Source organism: Amia ocellicauda, chromosome 2, assembly GCF_036373705.1.
Source record: "Amia ocellicauda isolate fAmiCal2 chromosome 2, fAmiCal2.hap1, whole genome shotgun sequence".
NCBI classification, from domain to species: Eukaryota; Metazoa; Chordata; class Actinopteri; order Amiiformes; family Amiidae; genus Amia; species Amia ocellicauda.
The window spans coordinates 50,528,651-50,554,144 of record NC_089851.1 but is presented as its reverse complement, the minus strand read 5'-3'; the positions used below and the strand labels follow the sequence as shown (position 1 = coordinate 50,554,144).

At 42.2% G+C, this 25,494-nt stretch overlaps 1 protein-coding gene across 1 annotated transcript in view; it reads right to left on the bottom strand.

Moving 5' to 3' along the window:
* The window catches only part of dnah5l (dynein, axonemal, heavy chain 5 like), a 206,701-nt gene that overhangs the window by 15,205 nt on the left and 166,002 nt on the right, over positions 1-25,494 (bottom strand). Inside the window, exons 67-72 of the mRNA XM_066687675.1 lie at positions 17,747-17,911; positions 16,186-16,453; positions 15,974-16,095; positions 14,963-15,310; positions 8,301-8,489; positions 5,509-5,641 (exon numbers count right to left, since the gene is read on the bottom strand). Coding sequence (XP_066543772.1) covers positions 5,509-5,641; positions 8,301-8,489; positions 14,963-15,310; positions 15,974-16,095; positions 16,186-16,453; positions 17,747-17,911 — 1,225 coding nt within the window. The remainder of the gene's footprint in view (positions 1-5,508; positions 5,642-8,300; positions 8,490-14,962; positions 15,311-15,973; positions 16,096-16,185; positions 16,454-17,746; positions 17,912-25,494) is intronic.

Here is a 25,494-nt window from a genome sequence, read left to right as displayed (position 1 = left end):
AGGGTGTGTGCTTTGATGTGATTGACAACTTTAATAACATCATTCAACACGACGTTAAATTCAGGTGACATTTTTTGGCTAGCCAGCATTTCTCTGTGAATGACACAGTGTGTAGACTCACATTCAGGCGCAACCTCTTTAACCCGGGCAGTGAAACCAGACAGCCATCCAGTCATGGCAGCAGCCCCATCCATGCATATGCCAACACAGAATGACTAATCCAATTTTCCTGACATGTAATCATCCAAAGACTTGAATAGTTCTGCGGCCATTGTGTTAGTTGGCAGGGACAGCGCACACAACATATCCTCCTGCACATCATCCTGAAATATATATTGCATATAAACAAGCAGTATTGCCTTGTTTTCGACATCGGTAGATTAGTTTCGATACTCCAATACTAAACACAGGGGGCATGGAGCATGCGAGTCACCTGTTGCAATAAAGCCATATTTTAGGTAGGACTCATCATTTTTCTATTGAATGAGGCTTTCTTTTTTTTGCAGCCTTGGGATCTGCTGTCTCTGCATTGTTGGCATTGTCGTTGGGCATTTTATCTCCCTTACCCCTTCCGAAGAAGCTCTCCAGCAACGTTTGTTTGTATTTATTCATTCAAGCTAAAGTAGCTAGCTAGTACAAAGTTGGCAACACAGCTCACGCAGACCGTGATGAACTCGTGGCACGTGGATTACTCAAGTTCTAAATCTGTAAACTGTTGTTGGTGTGACAGAGATATTAGAGTAGTGAGAAAATGACCAACAGACTACACCAAGTTCAATGTAATTACTGCACAAATAGCCTATAATTGTATATACAGTGCATCCGGAAAGTATTCACAGCGCTTCACTTTTTCCACATTTTGTTATGTTACAGCCTTATTCCAAAATTGATTAAATTCATTATTTTCCACAAAATTCTACAAACAATACCCCATAATGACAACGTGAAAGAAGTTTGTTTGAAATCTTTACAAATTTATTAAAAATAAAAAACAAGAAAAGCACATGTACATAAGTATTCACAGCCTTTGCTCAATACTTTGTTGAAGCACCTTTGGCACCAATTACAGCCTCAAGTGTTTTTGAGTATGATGCTACAAGCTTGGCACACCTACTTTTGGGCAGTTTCTCCCATTCTTCTTTGCAGGACCTCTCAAGCTCCATCAGGTTGGATGGGGAGCGTCAGTGCACAGCCATTTTCAGATCTCTCCAGAGATGTTCAATCGGGTTCAAGTCTGGGCTCTGGCTGGGCCACTCAAAGACATTCACAGAGTTGTCCTGTAGCCACTCCTTTTTTATCTTGGCTGTGTGCTTAGGGTCGTTGTCCTGTTGGAAGATCAACCTTCGCCCCAGTCTGAGGTCCAGAGCGCTCTGGAGCAGTTTTTCATCAAGGATGTCTCTGTACATTGCTGCATTCATCTTTCCCTCAATCCTGACTAGTCTCCCAGTTCCTGCCGCTGAAAAACATCCCCACAGCATGATGCTGCCACCACCATGCTTCACTATAGGGATGGTATTGGCCAGGTGATGAGAGGTGCCTGGTTTCCTCCAGACATGACGCTTGCCATTCAGGCCAAAGAGTTCAATCTTTTGTTTCTCATGGTCTGAGAGTCCTTCAGGTGCCTTTTGCAAACTCCAGGCGAGCTGTCATGTGCCTTTTACTGAGGAGTGGCTTCCGTCTGGGCACTCTACCATACAGGCCTGATTGGTGGAGTCCTGCAGAGATGGTTGTTCTTCTGGAAGGTTCTCCTCTCTCCACAGAGACACGCTGGAGCTCTGTCAGAGTGACCATCTGGTTCTTGGTCACCTCCCTGACTAAGGCCCTTCTCCCCCGATTGCTCAGTTTGGCCGGGCGGCCAGCTCTAGGAAGAGTCCTGGTGGTTCCAAACTTCTTCCATTTACGGATAATGGAGGCCACTGTGGTCATTGGGACTTTCAATGCTGCAGAAATTTTTCTGTACCCTTCCCCAGATCTGTGCCTCGATACAATCCTGTCTCGGAGGTCTACAGACAATTCCTTGGACTTCATGGTTTGGTTTGTGCTCTGACATGCACTGTTAACTGTGGGACCATATATAGACAGGAGTGTGCCTTTCCAAATCATGTCCAATCAACTGAATTTACCACAGGTGGACTCCAATCAAGTTGTAGAAACATCTCAAGGATGATCAGTGGAAACAGGATGCACCTGAGCTCAATTTTGAGTGTCATGGCAAAGGCTGTGAATACTTACATGTGCATGTACATGTGCTTTTTTTGTTTTTTATTATACATTTGCAAAGATTTCAAACAAACTTCTTTCACATTGTCATTTTGGAATAAGGCTGTAACAAAACAAAATGTGGCAAAAGTGAAGCGCTGTGAATACTTTTCGGATGCACTGTAATTATTATTATATTTTACCGATTAAAACAAATTAAAATAAATTATTTATCCTTTCCGTGCATCCCCGTAGCGAATGTGCCGCAGACCGATGGTTGGGGACCACTGCTTTAAATGTTTTCTTTCTATCCACTACACATAGGCCTAATGTTAGTGGTTATACTCCAATCTAAGCATTGACCACAATAAAACACATAACTACTGTTTTTCTCTCTAATTTCTGCAGATGTGTGGAATCGGAGAGAGGCCCTCTCTGCCGGTGATCATACCAGTCAACCGCTTTTATTCATCTGAGTGTTTTTATTGGTAGCACAAGTGTTGTGTGTTTTTTATTGTACTGTTGCCTTCTGTTTTATTGGACTTTAATGGTAGTATTGCTTCATTTTGAAATGATTTATTTGCACTATTTGTAACCATGTTTTCTTGGTTAGTGGGATAAGAGTAATTGTGGTAATTTATTGAGGTTTTTAATGTGGGAGATAATGTATTGCTATATTTCATTATTTATAACATTTATGTCATGTGGTTTGTCTGTGGGTAATGTTTTGGTGATTTTAATGTTGTTTTAGCTTTGAAAGGTTGTGGCATGGCTGTTATTCTTGTGAGGTAAATGCTTGAGGGCAGGGAGGGGTTGAAGGAAGGATAATGGTGACATTTTTTCAGGTGGAGAACTACATATAGTTCTGTTTGTGTGTGTGTTCCTTTTACTCTGGTAGCAAAGTTTAAAAGCTTCTCTCTCTCTCTCCCATATCTAAGGTCTACAGAGAGTGCAGGACTGGGAGAAACACATCAACAGTGTTGTGTTCTAGTAGTGTAGCAGGTTCAATAACTGCAAACCAACTTTAGTACCGTTAACTGTATGTTTATTTTAAATACCCCATAACAACCGGTTCCCCTCCTGCTCTCCCGCGCACATCCGGGTTCCTCCCCCTCGGAACAAGAACACTCTTTAACCTAACACCACAAACAAATGCCCTTAAATCATATTTACTGGGTAAGCTGTTTCTCCCTATGTAGAAACCCTAGGTTAAATCCACATTGTTTACTATGCATTTTATGCCTTGCCTTGCCGTAGACGTATCTAGATACAGTGAGGGAAAAAAGTATTTGATCCCCTGCTGATTTTGTACGTTTGCCCACTGACAAAGAAATGATCAGTCTATAATTTTAATGGTAGGTGTATTTTAACAGTGAGAGACAGAATAACAACAAAAAAATCCAGAAAAACGCATTTCAAAAAAAGTTATAAATTGATTTGCATGTTAATGAGGGAAATAAGTATTTGACCGCTTTGACTTAGTACTTGGTGGCAAAACCCTTGTTGGCAATCACAGAGGTCAGATGTTTCTTGTAGTTGGCCACCAGGTTTGCACACATCTCAGGGGGGATTTTGTCCCACTCCTCTTTGCAGATCCTCTCCAAGTCATTAAGGTTTCGAGGCTGACGTTTGGCAACTCGAACCTTCAGCTCCCTCCACAGATTTTCTATGGGATTAAGGTCTGGAGACTGGATAGGCCACTCCAGGACCTTAATGTGCTTCTTCTTGAGCCACTCCTTTGTTGCCTTGGCTGTGTGTTTTGGGTCATTGTCATGCTGGAATACCCATCCACGACCCATTTTCAATGCCCTGGCTGAGGGAAGGAGGTTCTCACCCAAGATTTGACGGTACATGGCCTCGTCCATCGTCCCGTTGATGCGGTGCAGTTGTCCTGTCCCCTTAGCAGAAAAACACCCCCAAAGCATAATGTTTCCACCTCCATGTTTGACGGTGGGGATGGTGTTCTTTGGGTCATTCCTCCTCCTCCAAACACGGCAAGTTGAGTTGATGCCAAAGAGCTCGATTTTGGTCTCATCTGACCACAACACTTTCACCCAGTTCCCCTCTGAATCATTCAGATGTTCATTGGCAAACTTCAGACGGGCCTGTGCATGTGCTTTCTTGAGCAGGGGGACCTTGCGGGCGTTTCAGGATTTCAGTTCTTCACGGCGTAGTGTGTTACCAATTGTTTTCTTGGTGACTATGGTCCCAGCTGCCTTGAGATCATTAACAAGATCCTCCCGTGTAGTTCTGGGCTCATTCCTCACCGTTCTCATGATCATTGAAACTCCACGAGGTGAGATCTTGCATGGAGCCCCAGACCGAGGGAGACTGACAGTTATTTTGTGTTTCTTCCATTTGCGAATAATCGCACCAACTGTTGTCATCTTCTCACCAAGCTGCTTGGCGATGGTCTTGTAGCCCATTCCAGCCTTGTGTAGGTCTACAATCTTGTCCCTGACATCCTTGGACAGCTCTTTGGTCTTGGCCATGGTGGAGAGTTTGGAATCTGATTGATTGATTGCTTCTGTGGACAGGTGTCTTTTATACAGGTAACGAGCTGAGATTAGGAGCACTCCCTTTAAGAGAGTGCTCCTAATCTCAGCTCGTTACCTGTATAAAAGACACCTGGGAGCCAGAAATCTTGCTGATTCATAGGGGATCAAATACTTATTTCACTCATTAACATGCAAATCAATTTATAACTTTTTTGAAATGTGTTTTTCTGGATTTTTTTGTTGTTATTCTGTCTCTCACCTACCATTAAAATTATAGACTGATCATTTCTTTGTCAGTGGGCAAACGTACAAAATCAGCAGGGGATCAAATACTTTTTTCCCTCACTGTAGGTAGAAAGATACAGATATCTGCAGGAGCATTGGCCTACCTTATCTGCTAATCTTTAGAATGAAGAGAAAAAAAATTGAAATATAAGTTATTAAAAAGTAAAATGTAATGAATGAACAACATTTATAAACTAAATGAAGGTGATTGATTTGCACATAATGGACTGTCCATCCTGCCCCTTTATCAGTCTTATGGATCAAGAGAATTTAGAAGGTTGATGTGTGTCTGGGGTTTAGGTGTGAAATGGCAACGTCCAAATAAAACTTCTAGAACAATCATGCACAAGTAGGAAAAGAAGAATGCATTGCACACCTGCACAAAATCACCTGTATAAGTTCAGGACACATGTTAGTGAGAACCATGGAGGGGACATTTTTCCCCCCTTGCCACTCCAGTAGTGTGGTGAACCTTGCCTTTGATGTCCAGCCCCCTTCCCCCAGTTCATCAGTGTATAAACCTCACCGTCAATGGCCAGCTTGAGGTCGGTCAGCGTGCTGCGGACCCTGCCAATGATGCGTTGCATGCGGTCAATCTCCTGCCGAAGGAAAATGTTCATTGGCTGGAACAGGCCCATCTTCTGGAGTCGAGCTTTAACCTGCAAAAGCGTGAAGCACATAGACGCCTTTCAACAACCCTCGTCACGAATCCCGTGTCCCACAAAAAGATTAATGTGACAAATGTCTTACACGCATGATGAGGTTCCCCTCAGCAAAACTGAGCGGGCCAAGTCAACGATAGTTCCTCCTGCACAAAGGCTATTACTTCATTTATATGCAAATGGTTTCTCCTTCTCTAAAGACTCAGTTCGCAACGTCTCTAAAGTTCGAATACTTGTAATAATACAGTGATTTTGTGCCAACAGCCTTATTGCTAAATCCAGTTCCAAAATATACCTTAATTAGAACATTAATTTGATACATTTTAGAGAAGCCCCAGTTAATACTAACTTGGAATCTCAGAAATTGTTTTACTTTTCAGAAATTCAGATTTTTTTTCTCAGAAGTTTATTCTGAATTTTTTTCTCAGAAATTCAGATTTTTCTCTCATAATTTTACCCCCCTACGCTACCCCTCATTGATAGAGAATTTTTCTAGTGGTTCTGGTGTTAAATGTTGTGCATGTGTAAGCAGTGGATTTGACTTCCTCTTTTGTGAAAAATTATAGGCTTAGCTGATTATGGGGAATCAAATCAGAATAATGGTTGAAAATTGGGGCACACACACACAAGATGTTCTTTCACATGCACACAATTTCAATACAGGAAAGAATAAAATATATACTCCTCGCAATAATAATAATAATAATAATAATAATAATAATAATAATATGATGATGATGATGATGATTTACTATAACCAACTGTTAAGTAGAGGAATTGCATGTTTAGTAAAGCCGTGTCCCATTCGCAGCGCGTCTGCAGCCAGTCCTCCCCCTGTGGCCGCTGTGGTCCAGCCTGTTTCTGAGCCTTTTATTTCTCAGAGGGAGTTCTCACACTTTAGCCACTGTTACATTTCTCATTATTTCAGCAGAAGCGAAAACATAGAAAAAAAATCGAATTGTACACCACACACTGATTTTTTAAAATTAAAATTTTACAATTAAAATATTAATGATTATCCAAAAGTTTCTAAAAAAAATGAAAATTAAAAATATGATGACCATTTTTCCTATTTCAAATTTTTTGAGAACTTTTAGAAAATTGAATTGATATACACGGAATTTAAGTTTCTGTAAGCTGAAGATGACATTCTGTGAAATGATCACAGCGTTATGTAAGAGGCAAGGGATATCAGGACAGAAGTATTCAAAACTGGAACATGATTCTCCTCTTAGGATACAGCCTTCACGAGTTGTAACATTGAACACTAGAAAATCCCAGGACCATGTAATTGTGAGTGCAAAACTGTAAGGCAGTAAAAGCTTCAGTGTAGCCCATTCAACTGGCTGAATGAAGGCAGTGACCACAGCAACAGCCAATCAGAAGACTGTGGGGCTGTGTGTTATCAGCTGGCAGTCCTACCACTCTTGTGTTCACTTGCAGACTTTTGTTTGGAGGTCCTTTTTAGTTTGGTTTATTGGTTTATATTGCTAGACCCATATAGAACAGCAATGCATAGAAAAGCTTACTGAAAGTATATGCAAAATAGACAAAACAAACAAATAAAAACCTCAGCAGGATATAGTCCTTGTGTGATCCAGCGTCTCTGGAATATTGTGAGATTTGTGAGAACTCCTCCAAGCTATTCTCCAAAAGAAGGGGAATTGTGTTGTATTGTATTGCACTGCATTATATCAATTTATTTCCAGAAAGTACAGTAATTCCTCACTTAATGTGAAATATTGATTGCAATTGTCTTGTGCCTAGCTTTTGTGATAGGGTCACAGAAATCCAATATTGGAGGGAATTATAGCTCAGCCCCGCCAAGCTGAAGCTCACAGTGGAGTCAAAAGGCCAAAACTAAAGCCTGTAAAATAAAGTTACAAAGCACATACTAGAGCTATTTATTCTCCCTACACCACATATGAAAAAAATCCCAATGGGTAAATTGATTGTATAAATGTATAATTGTTTTCTAAAAAAAAAAAATGCATCTGTGGAAGTTGAATGCTGTCTTTAGATATATATGGCAGCATAAGTTAACACTGGTATGTTTCATGACATACTGTTTAAGAGATGTACCAGTGTGCAGTATATTTCTATCAGTAAACCCTTTGGAGGCACATGCCCTGTAAACCCTCTGCCCCCAACACCTGTCACGGCTTATTTACAGGCATACGGTCACGCCTGTGTAATTGTTAAATAATGCTGGAGAACTATTTCTGGATCACTAGGGTTTCTTTTAACTGCTTTTTTAAACAGTTGGCTGCTAGAATACACAGTGACTTAAATGTAGGAATCGGTTGATTAAAAAAAAAAAAATCTTAAGAACTAAATACAATATTTATTAGCTGATGATTAACAGTGAACTTATTTCTATTCCAGTTCCTGTTTCATAAATCTTCAGAACACACCTCCTAGATGCCAGAAAGCAACCTTGCACCAGTGCAGCTTATAAAAAAAGAAGGAAAAGAAAAACAACTGCAAGAGTTTGTGCTGATTAATTAGTGCTGTGTGGGAGGAAATTAAGGGAAACTGATTTACAAATTAGAGAGAAAGAGAGAGAGTGAGAGAGAGAGAGATGCGGAGAGGGCAACAAAAAAACATGTAATGAAGAATTCCTCTTCTCTGCTCTCATCCCTGGAGTAAAGCCTACCTCATGAGGCACATAGTTAGGGGGCAGCTTCTCCAGCATCTCATCAGCCAGTCGCTGGACTGTGGCCTCCCTGGTCTCCCCACCACCACCACCACTGTCCTTGGGCTGGATGTTCACTATGGTGTTCAGGGTCTCATTCGCCAAGTTGGTCTGGTAGGTTATGTCGGCATTGGGATGCAGACCAAACACCTGCCATGTAGACAAAACAATATCATTATTAAGTTTCAAATTATCTTCTTCATTAGAAAACACTTTAACCGTGATATTGATTTTTTTTAATAGTTTTTCAATATTGATTTGGCCTAGAGAAAAATAAAAGCTGTGAACAGATTGCAGTCGAGTGTAAGTTAAGACAACAGGGTGTCTGTCTGCCACTCAGAAGAAATCAACTAAAGTGACTAATATGTGTTCAACCAAATGAATCATTGTATTACATTGAAAAGGGTGTGAATACTTTCAACTACAAATGTATGTTAATGTATATATCAGAGTGTACATTCATATAAATTAGCCATAAGGCAATTTATGGTGGAGCTTCACAGTTTTCTCCATTTGTTCACACATTGATTTTACTGTTTTATTGATTTTACTGCTATGGTGGGCTGAAAGACACTAGATGGATAAACAAGGTGAAATATAGCTGAGAAACTCAGATTCCAACTATTTAACTAAGCTGTAAAATGCCTGAGTAATACATCTGTCTAAACTAAAAGATACTTGCTTAACCACCTGGCCAAAGGGGTGAGTTATGATTAACAGACCCTCATGATGATGATCTCATTAAACAACGGCCCTCAGTCACTAGTGGCTGGATTGCCATTGACCAAGGCAGTGGTCAGCGGAAGATGAAAGCTAGCAATCACCAGGTATGAACAGGCTGCCATAGTGCACTGGCTCTAGTTATGTACAACAGAACTTCAGTGAAGCAAACCTTTAAGAATTTGAAGAACAATTGTAATTGCTTTAGTGGAATAAGAATATTCCATATTCCAACACTTGAATCATCCCACTTGCCTGCGCTGACTTATTCTGGGGGATGGAGACTTATCCAGTTATGACATTTCTGTTTTGTATTTTTAATATATATTTTTTTCACAATACAATATGTTTTCCCCTCAACAGTCTAGAGTACAGTGTGTAGATAAGTGGAAACACACATTCTGATCATGTCCGAGGTGAAAGGGAATTATTTTATTGCAGTTTCCTATCAGAATTCACATATTTTAATTGACACAACCAAAACTGAATTTCCTCATCATGCGAAAGGGGCGGAGAAACGTATTGCTAAAAGTGGGCTGGAAAGTGGAAAGGTAAAATTAAACACTTGTGGACCAATCCACAGCTGGGATTTGAAACTATTTAAAGGGTGAGGAAACCAGCAGAAAACCAAGAAAAAAATTGAAATTAGGTAGAAAGATAGATATACAATAGTTTTAAATATTTTTTCCCATTTATTAAATTGCTAGTATCACCTGTAATTCTATTCCTAGTAGACATTATTTATATTGAAACCTGCTTAAACAGAGTGCTACTGTATTGACAGAGTGAAAACAGAGATAACTTTTGGCGTAGTTGTAATGAATGCATCTTGGGAGTCCTGATCTGACTGCAGTGATTGAATCTGATTAATTATCAACTATGTGGATGAATCTAATTAATATTTGGTGTTTTTCTCAATGCATGGATGGTGTTCTTATTTTTCTATGAGTTATCTTTATAAACATGCAACAGCAATATAGATATGTTTAATCAAAAGTAAATAGAAATTAAAAAAAAATCAATATCAATGTATCACTGATATTTTAAATCTGTATGTTCTGTGTAGCTCCTCCTGTCTAGTTATACATGTAGGCTGCATGCATTAATCATATTATATTTGGGATGTGGAAGTGTGCTAGGAACCGTATGTAATTGTTGAGAGTGTGATCAGCTTGTAATTGTGATATCTTCCCCCCACACTTCACCAGTCAGCCACCAAAGGTCATCACCCCTAGAATTCTAAACCCAGCTTCTGAGAAGGTTACAGGTCGGAGGAACGATCCTGGGTCCCAGCATTGGACATTCTGGACCCGTCCCTCATTCCAGAGTTCCATTGTTCCGGTCCAGCTGACCCTGCACCCTGACCCTGGGGTCAGCTTTGCTGTCGCCAGCCTGTGGGGTACTGTGATATCTTCCCTGCAAGCATGTCGATGGCACAATCCCAATAACGATTTTGAGGAAGATAAGCAGCCTGGGATTTATTGAAGATAAAGGGGCGTGGAACTTCAAAGCGTAATCAGCCGCAGAAGAGTAATTGACCCAGTAATTATTCTCCAGCATCTTTCCCCTCTGTTGGATGATTGAAGACCTCCCTGAAGTATCCCAAGAAAGTGGGGAGTGAGTGAGTTATTTCTCCCTGGTGTGTCCAATGATGTCCACAGAGCTTTTCCTGTCAACAGGGTGATGACAAATGCGATCTTGAAGCTTCGTTGGGGAAGGCATTGGGTTGGTGTGTGAAATACAGTGAGCATTGGACACGGGTCTGGGCAGCCTTCTTCAAAGAACTTACCATTTCTTTTTCTTCAGATTACCATCCTCAATCCAATGGGCAAATGGAGTGTCTTAATCAAGAGATTGTGAGGTTCCTGCGGACATACTGCAGCTCCAACCAGCAGGACTGGAGTATGTTTCTGCCGTGGGCAGAATACGCACAACATTCACTCAAAAGTTCCTCCACAGGTCTGTCTCTGTTCCAGTGCGTCCTTCGTTATCAGCCATCCCTGTTCCCCAGGGTCCCGGCATCAGACATCCTGGACCCGTCCCTCATTCAAGAGTTCCATCATTCCCATCCGGCTGACCCCTGACCCTGGGGTCTGCCTTGCCGGCGCCAGCCTGTGGCCTCAGGAGCATCCCTTGAGGAGGGGGTACTATGATATATTCCCCCCACACTTCCCCAGTCAGCCACCAGAGGTCATCATCCCCAAAATTACAAACCCAGCTCCTGACATTCCACAGAAACATGTGCAATCACCCAATTAACATCCTTCGTCACCATGTGTACTTCTTCCATCAACCTTCTTCTCCCATTGGTCTTCACTCCCTGCTCCATCTCTGGCCTCCCTGTGCTACACATATACAGACGTGCTCAAATTTGTTGGTACCCCTGCACAAAAAACGAAGAATGCATATTTTCCTCTGAAATAACTTGAAACTGACAAAAGTAATTGGCATCCACCATTGTTTATTCCATATTTAAAAGAAATTAGACTTTGCTTTTGATTTTGTTTTTCAACATAACATTGTAAATAATAAAACAAATGAAAATGGCATGGACAAAAATGATGGGACCCTCAACCTAATATTTTGTTGCACAACCTTTAGAGGCAATCACTGCAATCAAATGTTTTCTGTCACTCTCAATTACACTTCTGCACCTGTTAACAAGTAGTTTGGCCCATTCTTCCTGAGCAAACTGCTCCAGCTGTCTCAGGTTTGATGGGTGCCTTCTCCAGACTGTAAGTTTCAGCTCTTTCCATAGATGTTCGATAGGATTGAGATCAGGACTCATAGAAGGCCACTTTTTGTCTGTGAACACATAGTTGATGAGACTTGCCAAAAAGCTCCAGTTTTGACTCATATATTCAAAGGACATTCTCCCAGAAGGACTGTGGCTTGTCAATATGCATTTTAGAAAATTCCAGTCTGTTTTTTTATGTTTTTCTTTCAAAAGTGAACCTACTGAGTCTTCTTCCATGGAGGCCACTTTCACTCAAAAAGTTACAGATGGTGTGATCAGAAACTGATGTACCGTCACCTTGGAGTTCAGCTTGCATCTCTTTGGCAGTTATCATTGGTTCTTTTTCTGCAATTCGCACTATCCTTCTGTTCAATCTGGGGTCGATTTTCCTCTTGCGGCCGCACCCAGGGAGGTTGGCTACAGTTCCATGGACCTTGTACTTCAGCATTAGCATTAGCAAAGCATTATTTCAATGAGCTGTAAGAATACCAAAAAATGTGAGCACGTCTATATATACCCCTTTGTTTCACTTACCATTTGTGAAGTCTTGATTACTCCCAGTATCATTTCTGAGCCTTATATCCCTGTGTTGCCTTTCCACATCCCTTTTGACTAGTGCCTGTTTGTTTTGGCCTTTGATTCCTGGATTGCCCTCTCTGAACTGTTTTGCCAATTGCCTGACCCTTTGACTGCCTCATTGAAAACTCTCCTGCCTTTTCTCCATTGTTCCCGTTGCCAGCTCTTGACTGCTTGTTTGCCTGACAACTCTTTACAGCTTTGCACCTGGGTTCACCTCTCCTGACATCACAGTTATAGTTACCTTGTCTAAAGTTAATGGTCTTAATAAATAACAAATAATCAATATTCTCAGATATCTACTCCAATTGCAGATGTTCACTGTGGCAGACCAGTGTGCTGAACTTCTTGCAGCCAGGAGGGAGAAGGCATAGCCTACATGCGTTCATACTCTAAGAACAAGGATTATCAATGTAAATGTGCAAATACAAGAAATTGCGTATTTGCCTTTTATAAACATTTTCACTTTATTTTAATGATTTATTGAATATTCACCATTGACCTATGTAGAGATAGGCATGGATGGGTTTAAAGCACAAGGAAACTTTCTGCTTTGCAAACAGGAATCTGCTCTTCATTTTAGCCATTGATCTTACATAGTTCTGAAAAGAGCTACAGGTGTTAAACCACAGATTTAAGATTACATTTACATTTATTCGATCCTGTTTAGCATCAGTGACAAGTATGTCTTAGCATTAAATTATTGCCCAAAACAGTGATATGTTTTTTTATTTAATTAGTATTTTACTTCACTTTTAATTCAGTCATTGAATTACTTATTTATTGTAATTTGTTAGTATCTGCGACTGATTTGGTTTAATTTATTAAAGTACATATTTTCATATTGTCTTGTTAAACTGAAAAACGAACTGACAACCAAGCTTTAAAAAGTGAAACCAAAAACTGAACACAAACTGAAATTTCCATAAGTGCACAGCCCTATTAAAAACACAAAGCAACATCTGTTATTAGGAAAGAATCAAAACATTTTCCAATTCCAATTCCAACCTGTATAACAAAGATAACAGCAGTGAATATAAATAAGAGTATACAATGAACATGTGAAATACCAGAAGAAGTAGTTTAAACCATAAAGGAGATGAGATAGGAAAACACTTGGAGACACTGGAACTACTAGTGTCTCAGAATAAGACAAATCCCAGATCAATGGAACAACACAAGTGGCACCCTCCTTCACAAGAAAGGAGACAAAGAAGATCTGATGAAGTACAGGTCTATTCATCTACTCCCATCATATACAAAGCATTTACAAAAACACATCTGCTTCAAGACACTGTGGATTTCTCCAAACCAAGAGAACAAACATGATTTAAAAGTGGACATAACACGATGGATCGTATTCAAGTCATCCAAGATGTTTTAGTTAGGAGCAGAGAATACAAAGGTTCCTTGTGCCAGGGCATTATCTACTACGAGAAAGCATTTTATTAAATTAATACATGTTTGGTCATTAGTGCTCTAAGATTGAGGAAATATAAACATAAATCTCATCAACTATATCTACAACAATGCTGCCTTAACAATCAGACACCACTAAGACTGCAGCATGTAATCTCTCCAAAACTCTTTCCAGCAAAAATCTAAGCTGTAGTCTACATTTTGGATGGGAAGAAAAACAATGAAAGGAGAAGAAAAGATGGAAAAGGAATCCAGATAAACAAAGCTTATTTGAGCAACTAATGATTTGTCCATCACATTGTCATCTTTGCCAAATCACCTTAAGACCTACAGTTTCAAATTAAGGAACTCTCAAATATCAGCAAGAAAAACTGGACTCAAAATTTACTTGAATAAGACCAAAGTGATGTTCAACAACTTTGTTAAAACTAATAAGAATTAAGTAGATACTTGAAGTAGTCAACAGTTATGTCTATCTTGGCTAATAAATCAGCACAGATGGAGATCTTACAAAATAAGAAGTGTAGAAAAGGGACTGAAGTGCATTTGGAAGAAACTGTAAATAATTGAAAACATATCTCTCCATTTGCCTCAAGAGAAAAGTATTTGACAAAGGAATACTACCAGTGTTCATCAATCATCATCATCATCGGTCACAAAATGCAAGAATGGCACAGAAACTCCAAACACAAAGTAGCATGAAGACTTGTACAGTTGGAATAACAAGAAGAGATAGACAAACAAAATGAGAACAAATTAATGTGTCACAAAGGCACTGGGCTGGACATGTTACAGGAAGAACAGATCAGAGATGGATGAAATGGGCGACGATTAAATCAGAAACGTTGCCAGTGTAACCTGGAAAAGCGATGCTATAGATCAAGACAATGGAAACATCTCAGGATGTCCTTCATCCAGCAGTGGATTGATGATAGCTGCTGCTTCTGATGAAGATGATATATATTTTATATGGTAGAGACACCCCTACAAACAGTAGTGTCCCTTTTATCTGAGCTATCTATATACTGAAGATTGTTTGAGAAATCCATACACATATATATATGTGTGTGTGTGTGTGTGTATGTGTATGTGTTTATGTGTATATATATATATATATATATATATATATATAGTTCTATATATTCTTCTACCCCTGCCGGGGTCGGCTCACCTCGGGGGAGTCCACGAGGGGCAGCATGTCGATGTGCTGCTGGTAGTCCTGCATAGTCTTCCCCTTGGGAATGTTGTAGCCCTTGTAGAAGCAGAACTTGTCAGCGAACATGCTCTCCCCGAACCACACACGTGAGAAGGTGTTGAGCAGGTGCTTGTCCAGGTCGTCGGTGACACGGCCGCCATACTGCACCTCCCCCAGCATGTAGCGCAGGCAGCTCCAGTTCACTCCCCGCTTCACGTCCATTTCATCCAGGTGGTTCTGGACAAACTGCACGCTGGCTGTGAAATCTGCCTGGTTGAACTCATAAGGGATGTTCCAGCCCAGGGGACCAAACTTGCGCCTTTCCTGCAGAACCAGAAACCCACAAATGTTTCTCTGGTACCAATTATTAAGAAACAGCACCAGGCATGCAGATCTAGAGTGATATAAAGCTGTGGTTCCAAAACCCATCCTGAGGAACCTACTATCGGTTTGTTCCAACCGAGCTATCCATTACTTAATTGAACCCTTAATTGAATTAATAATTTCCTAAATCAGAGCCTTTTCATTATTTTAAACATATAGAATTGTAAAAATAAAGTATTAAAGAACTCTTTTCTTACACAATTTAAACTCAAATCTAAGCAGACTGTTACTTCAATTAAGGTTCAATTAAGTAATTGAGAGCTCATTTGGAACAAAAACCAGTAGGGTAGGGGCTCCTCCAGGACAGGTTTGGGAACCCCTGATATAATGGACCTTTCCAAATATTTTAGAAGAATTACAGAAATCTGTCACAAATTGTATTCATAACCTGGAATATATATTGACAGAGTAACAACAGTTTCTAGTCTCTGCTAATGATCATGTGTATGTTGTTAACAAAAGGTCAGCTGTCCTCATATAACCCTTTTATTAATGTTTATTAAGGTAATCATTCAGTGTTAATAGCTTGATTATTATACATATTCATACAAGGCAATAAGTGTACCCTAACCCTCTGTACTTTAAAGTAAGTTTCTCCCTCACCTGGACTGTGGTGTGCAGGAAGGCCACAGCATACAGCAGGGGTTTCCACTGAGGGAGGTTGCTGATGTCCAGCTGCTCTTGGCTCACACTGCTGTAGGTCCTCTTCAGCCCGGCCTTCACTCCTACACACAGAACAAAACAACCCACAGCACTTAGCATATGAGACACAGAAGGGGAGGGAGAAGCAGATGGAGAATAAAAACAACACTAACCTTGCGGGGGCTCATTGGTGAACTTGATGGAGGACTGCAGGAGGTTGATGGGGAACTTGGGGTGCACCTCGGTGGTGACCCACACTCTGCATCCATCATGCATGGTCTCAGTGAGGGTCACAGTGTCCAGCAGCTCCTCCAAGAAATCCAGCCCCAGGTGGCAGTTTTGCAGGAGCACCCAACCCCCATCCGCCATGCTCTGGGAGAGCAGCTTGCGTGCATGCACCTCCTGCCCCTGCCCCATGGAGATGGCCCGGCACGGTGTGTTCTGGAGGAGCAATGCGAGAGCAGCTTAGACACCATGAGGGCTAGACACTCTGCACCTCCCTCAATGAGACACAGGGAGTGCAGTACGTATGCACAAATAAGTACTTACACACAGTGTGGGCCAAACTTGCTGCATTGTCTTTGTTTGGACTAATGTACAGGAAACAGCAGACACCTCTTTACACAGAGATGCGGCTAAAATTTTTTCCACATGGCTGAAGCCGGTGGAGTGTTTTCAAAGAACAGTTTGATGAGATTCATGGATCATTAGGCCACTGAGAAAGCAAACAAGCAAGAAGTTACAAATTAACCCCAAGATCCAGCACCTTAAAATACTCGGCAGTGCCGCAGTTTTTAGATGTGGGAGTCTACAAGCAATACAAAATGAAAACTACCATACAGTAACATCTGTCACTGAAATGCAGAAGAATAAAAGCTGGCCCACAGCAAAAGTACATCTGTAATGATATTATTTTGCCTCCGCCTTTGCCTTTGCCTCCCCAAGGCTGTGTGGCCATTTCTTTGCATCTAGGGTACTAGCATTCTCATCTTCGCACGTGAGTCACACAAACTCTGCCAAAGTAGCTTTTCTAACCCTCACCACTAATGTAACAAGGCAGAAATCTGGCTTTCCCAGGATGCCATGCTGAAGATCAGGCAGTGAATCTTTTGCTGCTTCCTTGGCTACCATGCTAGAGCACACTCTTTGTTTCTGTTATCTTGATTATTATTCTTAGCATTTTAATAGGTCTACTCTATGGTGTCAAAGAATAATTATATAATAATGTTGTTTCATGGCTTTCCTTTCACTGTAACACAATGCAAGTTCACCATCATGCCATCTACCAATGCAATTTTAGGTCTGAGGTCTGTCGTTCTCTTGGGCAGTGTCCGCACTGCTGCTCAATCCAAAGCAAGGAACAACTGTTATATCACTCGATAGGCTGTGGCCCTATTTTTGATTCAGGGTAAATGCCAGAAAGATTAATGCAGATTGGTCACAATAGTGTAGTATTGCACAGTATTTCACAAGAGAATAGCAGGTGAATCTCAGGCATATTTCTTCTCCATGCAGGTAATTAGCAACCCATAAAAGCAGTTCTGCTTAATGCGAGTCTTTATTAATTTATAAACCCGAGTGACAAAGCAGCCTTCCAGAAGGGAGGTGCGATTAATTGCGCCCTACAGAGAAGTTAATATATCTTGTTGTACAGGTGAATAAATTAACATTAAAGACAGCTCCCCAGCCCTTTTCCTTTTTTACACAGATGTATTTTAATCCCCAGCTCCATACCTTTGTCTTGGCCAGGCGCTCAATATTTTCGGTGGGGTCGGAACCCATGGACAGGAAGCAGACCATTGGGGTCCGTTTGTCACTTTCTGCCCACATTGTCTCCATGTCCAGAATCAGCCCCTCTGCATACCTAGGCCCCAGAGACTCTGCAATGTAGTGTCGGGCCTGAAAGACACACCCGAAAAAAAAAAGAAGAAAAAAAATTAAACTCATTGAAATGCATTGAAATGTAATCAAAGAACAATGCAATATTATAACACATGGAAACACAGTGAACAATCTTAGAACACCTGTGCATTTCTCATTGCTTTGAATCTTAATTATATCAAGCTATTTTAATATCAGCCTATGACAAAACTCAACTCTCTTTGTGGCCTCTTATTCAAAATACTGTTGGGCCGCATGTATAACCATCTGGATATGGCTGAATATACACATTCCAAAACAGACTCAAATTGTCCAGTTGGCAGGGCTCCCTTGGTTGTGGAGAACTGCAGTTATAACCAAAAGAGCAGTTCAGCAAAAAATAAACACTTCTGAACTAGCAGTGATATAGCAAATGGCTGGTTATAAATCAAACAATGCTACTGTTTTAGTTTAATGATTTTAAGACACTGTAAGGCAGGAACAAAATGGAGGAGGCAGAATGTAAATATCAGAGCAGGAGAAAGATGTGAATACAAGACCTTCATTGATTTTCTTACCTGTAAAGTTGACCTTCGATTTAAACAAAACACACCCAGATCATATTGCATTGACCAGAGACATGATTTAATCCATTGCTCAGAAAAGGCTGGCATGAACAATCAATTAAGCATTACAAAAAAAAAAAGTCTTCCCCCAGGGAATAAACGGTGAACTCTTTAGTGTCACAGATTTAGACTGCCAGAGACTGTTTTTCAGATTTTCATTTCATGTAATTTCCTCTAAATCACATCAGCCCTGTAAAAGATCAGGTCTTTCCAAAACCATGGTTTATCATATTGTGTTCAGTATGTCTGGAATTCAGAACACACACAGTCTCCTGTAGCATTCTGAATTCTGCACAGCATTAAACAATATGAGTTATGTGGGGAAAACAAGTCACAATGCTCACAGTAGTGGTCTATATTCCTTTACAGAAAAAACATGCACTTACTATTATTACTACTGGTAGTTCTTTATCTTCCTTTCATATTAATACAAATAATAATAACAAAAATGTTATGCTATTGCTATTAATACTCAAGCCTGAACTTCAACTCCCCCCATGGTGCAAACTGAGAGATCTCATAGTTGAAGAAACTGTGCCAATGACTTCTGACACCTCATTCATTTCCTTACAACAGCCATCAAGAACATTGAGACATCTACAGTAAAGCTGTCGGGAGGGATTTATCACCATTTTAATCAATACCACTGTCACACAGTTCCTGGTGTGTGATGAAGTCATTTGTGTACCTAAAAGAGGTCAGTCCCGGCACAGACCAGGGTTGGGTCATTGCCAGCCTCTGGCAACAGAAAAGCATCTAGCGAGAACGCTCACAGTGACCCAGATACGAGCTCGCTGGACGTTTTCAGCTGTCCTCTGCATTCTTCCCTCAGATTAATCAATTAATCAGATTAATCTGCCAAGTTTACACCGTTGCACTATAGTGCCATCGCAGCCTCAGGAAAAAAAGAACGGCTATTAAACCAGTATGCAGGGCTTATGCTACTAAAAGGGTCTGGATGAAAAACATATGGTAGGCCCTTGACATTCTTTCAGCTCCATGCTCACCATATCACACATCTGTCCACATTGAAGTTCAGAGCCATACAATATTCAAATGTGCTCCATTCAAATGTAGATCTCTGCCTTCCTATAGCTCTACAAACGTGCTGTAACAGGTTACAAACTGTATTTACAGTGAGGGAAAAAAGTATTTGATCCCCTGCTGATTTTGTACGTTAGCCCACTGACAAAGAAATGATCAGTCTATAATTTTAATGGTAGGTGTATTTCAGCAGTGAGAGACAGAATAACAACAAAAAAATCCAGAAAAACGCATTTCAAAAAAATTATACATTGATTTGCATGTTAATGACTTAGTACTTGGTGGCAAAACCCTTGTTGGCAATCAGAGGTCAGACATTTCTTGTAGTTGGCCACCAGGTTTGCACACATCTCAGGAGGGATTTTGTCCCACTCCTCTTTGCAGATCCTCTCCAAGTCATTAAGGTTTCGAGGCTGACGTATGGCAACTCGAATCTTCAGCTCCCTCCACAGATTTTCTATGGGATTAAGGTCTGGAGACTGGCTAGGCCACTCCAGGACCTTAATGTGCTTCTTCTTGAGCCACTCCTTTGTTGCCTTGGCTGTGTGTTTTGGGTCATTGTCATGCTGGAATACCCATCCACAACCCATTTTCAATGCCCTGGCTGAGGGAAGGAGGTTCTCACCCAAGATTTGACGGTACATGGCCCCGTCCATCGTCCCTTTGATGCGGTGCAGTTGTCCTGTCCCCTTAGCAGAAAAACACCCCCAAAGCATAATGTTTCCACCTCTATGTTTGACGGTGGGGATGGTGTTCTTGGGGTCATTCCTCCTCCTCCAAACACGGCGAGTTGAGTTGATGCCAAAGAGCTCGATTTTGGTCTCATCTGACCACAACACTTTCACCCAGTTCTCCTCTGAATCATTCAGATGTTCATTGGCAAACTTCTGACGGGCCTGTACATGTGCTTTCTTGAGCAGGGGGACCTTGCAGGCGCTGCAGGATTTCAGTCCTTCACGGCGTAGTGTGTTACCAATTGTTTTCTTGGTGACTATGGTCCCAGCTGCCTTGAGATCATTAACAAGATCCTCCCGTGTAGTTCTGGGCTGATTCCTCACCGTTCTCATGATCATTGAGACTCCATGAGGTGAGATCTTGCATGGAGCCCCAGACCGAGGGAGACTGACAGTTATTTTGTGTTTCTTCCATTTGCGAATAATCACACCAACTGTTGTCACCTTCTCACCAAGCTGCTTGGCGATGGTCTTGTAGCCCATTCCAGCCTTGTGTAGGTCTACAATCTTGTCCCTGACATCCTTGGACAGCTCTTTGGTCTTGGCCATGGTGGAGAGTTTGGAATCTGATTGATTGATTGCTTCTGTGGACAGGTGTCTTTTATACAGGTAACGAGCTGAGATTAGGAGCACTCTCTTAAAGTGCTCCTAATCTCAGCTCGTTACCTGTATAAAAGTCACCTGGGAGCCAGAAATCTTGTTGATTGATAGGGGATCAAATACTTATTTCACTCATTAACATGCAAATCAATTTATAACTTTTTTGAAATGCATTTTTTTTTTTTTTTTTGTTATTCTGTCTCTCACTGTTAAAATACACCTCCATTAAAATTATAGACTGATCATTTCTTTGTCAGTGGGCAAACATACAAAATCAGCAGGGGATCAAATACTTGTTTCCCTCACTGTATGTACCTGTGGACTACCACACATTTCCATCTCAGCACCTCTGTAACAATCCTTTACTATAGACAGTCTCTAAATTCTTACACGCTTTGCTGTCTGAGAAAAAACCCTGTGTATAAATAAAACTACATATACAATAATAATTTAAAAAGTTAGATGATATTCTGTAACTGAACTATTGGACACATACCTATTGGCTATACCTAGAAGCATCCATAAAAGGTCAATCTCTCTTGAAATGTCCGTCAGTGCTGCATGTTATTGTTCCATCAGCAACCTCAGAGCCAGTCATGCATATTATTAGAATCATTCCCCATAGGGGTTTCCACATAGAGTAGGTTCCAAGGCCTGGTACAAGATTAACCACTTCAGTTAACTTTATCACATGTAATTCTTTACGAAACAGTAAAAGGCAGCCCAGCAAAAAACATTAAGGTTGACAAAGATGTCACTGGTGATCTCCTTTCTCAAGATTGCTCCCCAATGAGGTCCAGCTCCAGGTACAGTTCTGATACATTTCTTGGCTATTGGCTTGCTCTGATTGCCAAAAAAGGCTTCTGCATAAAAATACATACACAAGGAAAGGCAAAATATTATGGAGCTGAAAGTCAACAACTGGTAATGCCAGATAAAAAGTGCCTTTATTGAATGTACTGAACACAGTGTCAATCAATACATTAATTAGGCCGACTGCAACAACTACTACTGGTGCTACTCATCATTAAATCATTTTTCATATTTCAGAAGTTATTCTATTCTAGGATAAAAGTTTTTTCTAAGCTTTGGTAGTATATAATCATTTTCATTCATTTAAACAAAAGAAAGATTTGTGGGACCCTTCTGCAATATTTCTGAGGTAAATTTACCAAAGCACTGGCAAATCTACTAATCAGTTAACACATCCAATGCAGACAGAGCTTGCCCCTGAACAAAACATATCTGAAAAAGTGTGTGTGTCATTAATCAGCTGCACGTGTGCCTCCCAGTGGGACAAATGGCTAGCCGTGGTAAGCCTAATGAAAACACTTTTGACTGAGCTGTCTTTGAACTGGCTCCTAAAGCCTCAGTCTGAAAATGGACTTGGCAAGGCTAAATCCTCTCTGAGAAGCACTTTAAGCACATCTAATTAACCCAGCCAGAACATGATGTAAAACAAACCAGCCAAACAAACAAATAAGTGAAAACCAAGATGGACATTGTTTACTGTTAACTAAGAGCAGAAGTGACTTAAAACGGCACCTGGTAGACTGAAATTTCAAGTCTTTTAATTGTGTCAACTGAGATGAGGCATTGTTCCAACTGGTTTGTGGTCGGCAAAAAAACTTGAAAATGTACAAACGTATACAATAAATCATCATTATTGACAGATGTCATGGTTCCCCAGTACACACCCTCTCTCTCCACTAGAGGCCGCTGTCTCCCTGTCTTTCCTTTCTCCTCATTGTTCTTTTTTCACCTGTTTATCACCCTATTAACATTCCGGTCTCCCATGTGCACTTGTTCACTCTTCCTCGGTTTCCATTGGCTCTGCACCTTTCTTCCCAGTTCCTGCTCCCTGTCTTAAACCCCTCACTGCCCTCACTCGGGGCGAAGTCTCGTCAGCATTTGCTATGATTCCAAGCCATCTCCTCGCCTCTTTGATTATCATTGCCTGTCTTTCCGTTTTCGATTCCGTCTCACCTCTGCTAGTCTGTCTGCCCGATCCCACGAACATTGCTTGTTTCCTCGACCACGTCTTTGCCTAGCCCCTTTGTCTTGTCTGCCCACTACGTGAACTGCACCTGGGTCCTAACTCCCTAAGCTCTGCGGTCCTCCCCTGAGAGACCGTGACAGAAGACTTCGCCAGACATGGACCCAGCAGTTCGCCTCTTCGGTCTATGCCAGGGAAACCGTCCCGTCGAGGCATATGTGGAGGACTTTTGCGCTCTGGCTGCAGAGGTGGACTTTGGCAAGGTTTGCCTAAAGGACCGGTTTCGTCGGGGGCTGAGCGAGCCCATAGCCTTCTTGCTGCCAGCAGGTATATGTGCCTGGACCCTGGTCACATATATCGATGTGGCGCTGCGGTTGTGGGGCTCGGCCTTTACAGTAGGAGTTGTAGAGGAGACCCCGGCCATCCAGCCAGAGGTCCCGGCTGCCGCCGCCGTCCAGACCAATGCCCCAGTTCCTGTCCCACCCGCCGCCGTCCAGCCAGAGGTCCCGAAGAGAAGAGAAGCAAAAAAAAGGTACCTGCTCCAGTCCCGGCCACGCCCGCTGTCGAAACAGAGGTCCCGATCCCGGCCGCCGCCACCTAACCAGAGGTCCTGATCCCGGCCGCCACCGCCCACCAGCCCGAGCAGCCAGCGGTCGTCGCCTTCGCTGCCGCCCACCAGCCGGCGTTGCCAGCTCTGCCCTCAACGGTCCCGGCGCATGCGTCTCCGGCTCCCAAGGCTTCCATGCCTCCCGGGGCTCCCATGGCTCTGCCTCCTGAGGCTCCGCCTCCTGATGCTTCCGCGGCACTGCCTCCCTCGGCGCCGCCCCTTGTGACTGCACCTCTCTTGGCGCCTCCTCCCTCGGCTCCGCCTTCCGCAGCTCCGCCTCCTGATGATTATATGGCTCCGCCTCCTGAGCCTTCTATGGCCCTGCCTTCCATGGCCCCGCCTACTGAGGCTGCGCCGCCTCAAATGATGTCGCCTCCAGAGTGTTCAGCACATCTTCCGCCTGACCTACACCCTGTCCCTGTCCGGTGGTCCTCTTCCAGACCTCCGGACCCTGTCCTAATCCTGTGGCCACCTCCCCAGCCACCGGACCTCGCTCCCATCTTGTGTTCGCCTCCTAGACCTCCTGATCCATTCCCGGTCCTGTAGCGATCTCCCGACCCATTCCCGATCCTGTGGCCATCTCCCAGACCACCGGACCCTGTCCCCGTCCTGTGGCCACCTCCCAGACCTCCTGACCCATTGCCGATCCTGTGGCCGCCTCCCAGACCTCCCGACCCAGTCCTTGTCCTATGGCCGTCCCCGCCGTGTCTGACCCATTTCGGCTACGCCGAGCGTGGAGAGGGAGGTACTGTCACGGTTCCCCAGTACACACCCTCTCTCTCCACTAGAGGCCGCTGTCTCCCTGTCTTTCCTTTCTCCTCATTGTTCTTTTTTCACCTGTTTATCACCCTATTAACATTCCGGTCTCCCATGTGCACTTGTTCACTCTTCCTCGGTTTCCATTGGCTCTGCACCTTTCTTCCCAGTTCCTGCTCCCTGTCTTAAACCCCTCACTGCCCTCACTCGGGGAGAAGTCTCGTCAGCATTTGCTATGATTCCAAGCCATCTCCTCATCTTTTTGATTATCATTGACTGTCTTTCTGTTTTCGATTCCGTCTCGCCTCTGCTAGTCTGTCTGCCCGATCCCACGACCATTGCTTGTTTCCTCGACCACGTCTTTGCCTAGCCCCTTTGTCTTGTCTGCCCACTACGTGAACTGCACCTGGGTCCTAACTCCCTAAGCTCTGCGGTCCTTCCCCTGAGAGACCATGACAACAGAAGGCTCACTGACTAATAAATAACAGTTTGAAAAATAGAATTAGCTAAAAAGGAAGAAGAATAAAACAACAAAAACAATACCTGAAAGCCTTCCCCTTATACAGGTAGAAAGAGAGAGAATGCATAGAATGTATTTTATCAAATTCAATATTTATTTACCACCCCAAACCTAGTAAATGTGTTAAGTCTCAAAATTGATTATCGTAAAAAGATGGGGAACTGCTTTTACTTCACAAACAAAGCATGAGTCTGTAGTGCATTAATAGGCACAAGACACAGAACAGTGCTTGTAACCAACCACAAATAATATCAATCCCAAGTGCTGGTTGTTTTTGGTCTGTAGGAAATGTGGAGAATTCTCAAGCACTGGTAGAACAGCAAGTTGACTGTATGGATCATGCAAGCATTGGGATTCCTGCTTACAGCTCTAATGGATACGAAGCTCTAAAATAACTACAGAAGTGTGAGGCAGAGGAATACGATGCTCTGGGTTGCCCACACTATGAAAGAAAAATGGGGTGTGTTAGGTCAGTCAACCGGTGGGGCTTTCATATTCGTTTTTTAGGAGATTGTGCCATTGTTGGCCATTCTGAAAGTCTACCTTCACAGCAGTGTCACCATTAAAGCTCAAATTGACCATAATTATGGTCTCTCCATGTGATATTGAGTGCTTTTATTTCTCTTCCTCTATCTCAGTCTTCACCCTTGCTTTCCCACTCCACTGTGCAGAGCAACTATTGATCTGGACATCACTCATGCCCCACTGTTTTCGGCCTGGGATATTCCCTTTCTGCTTC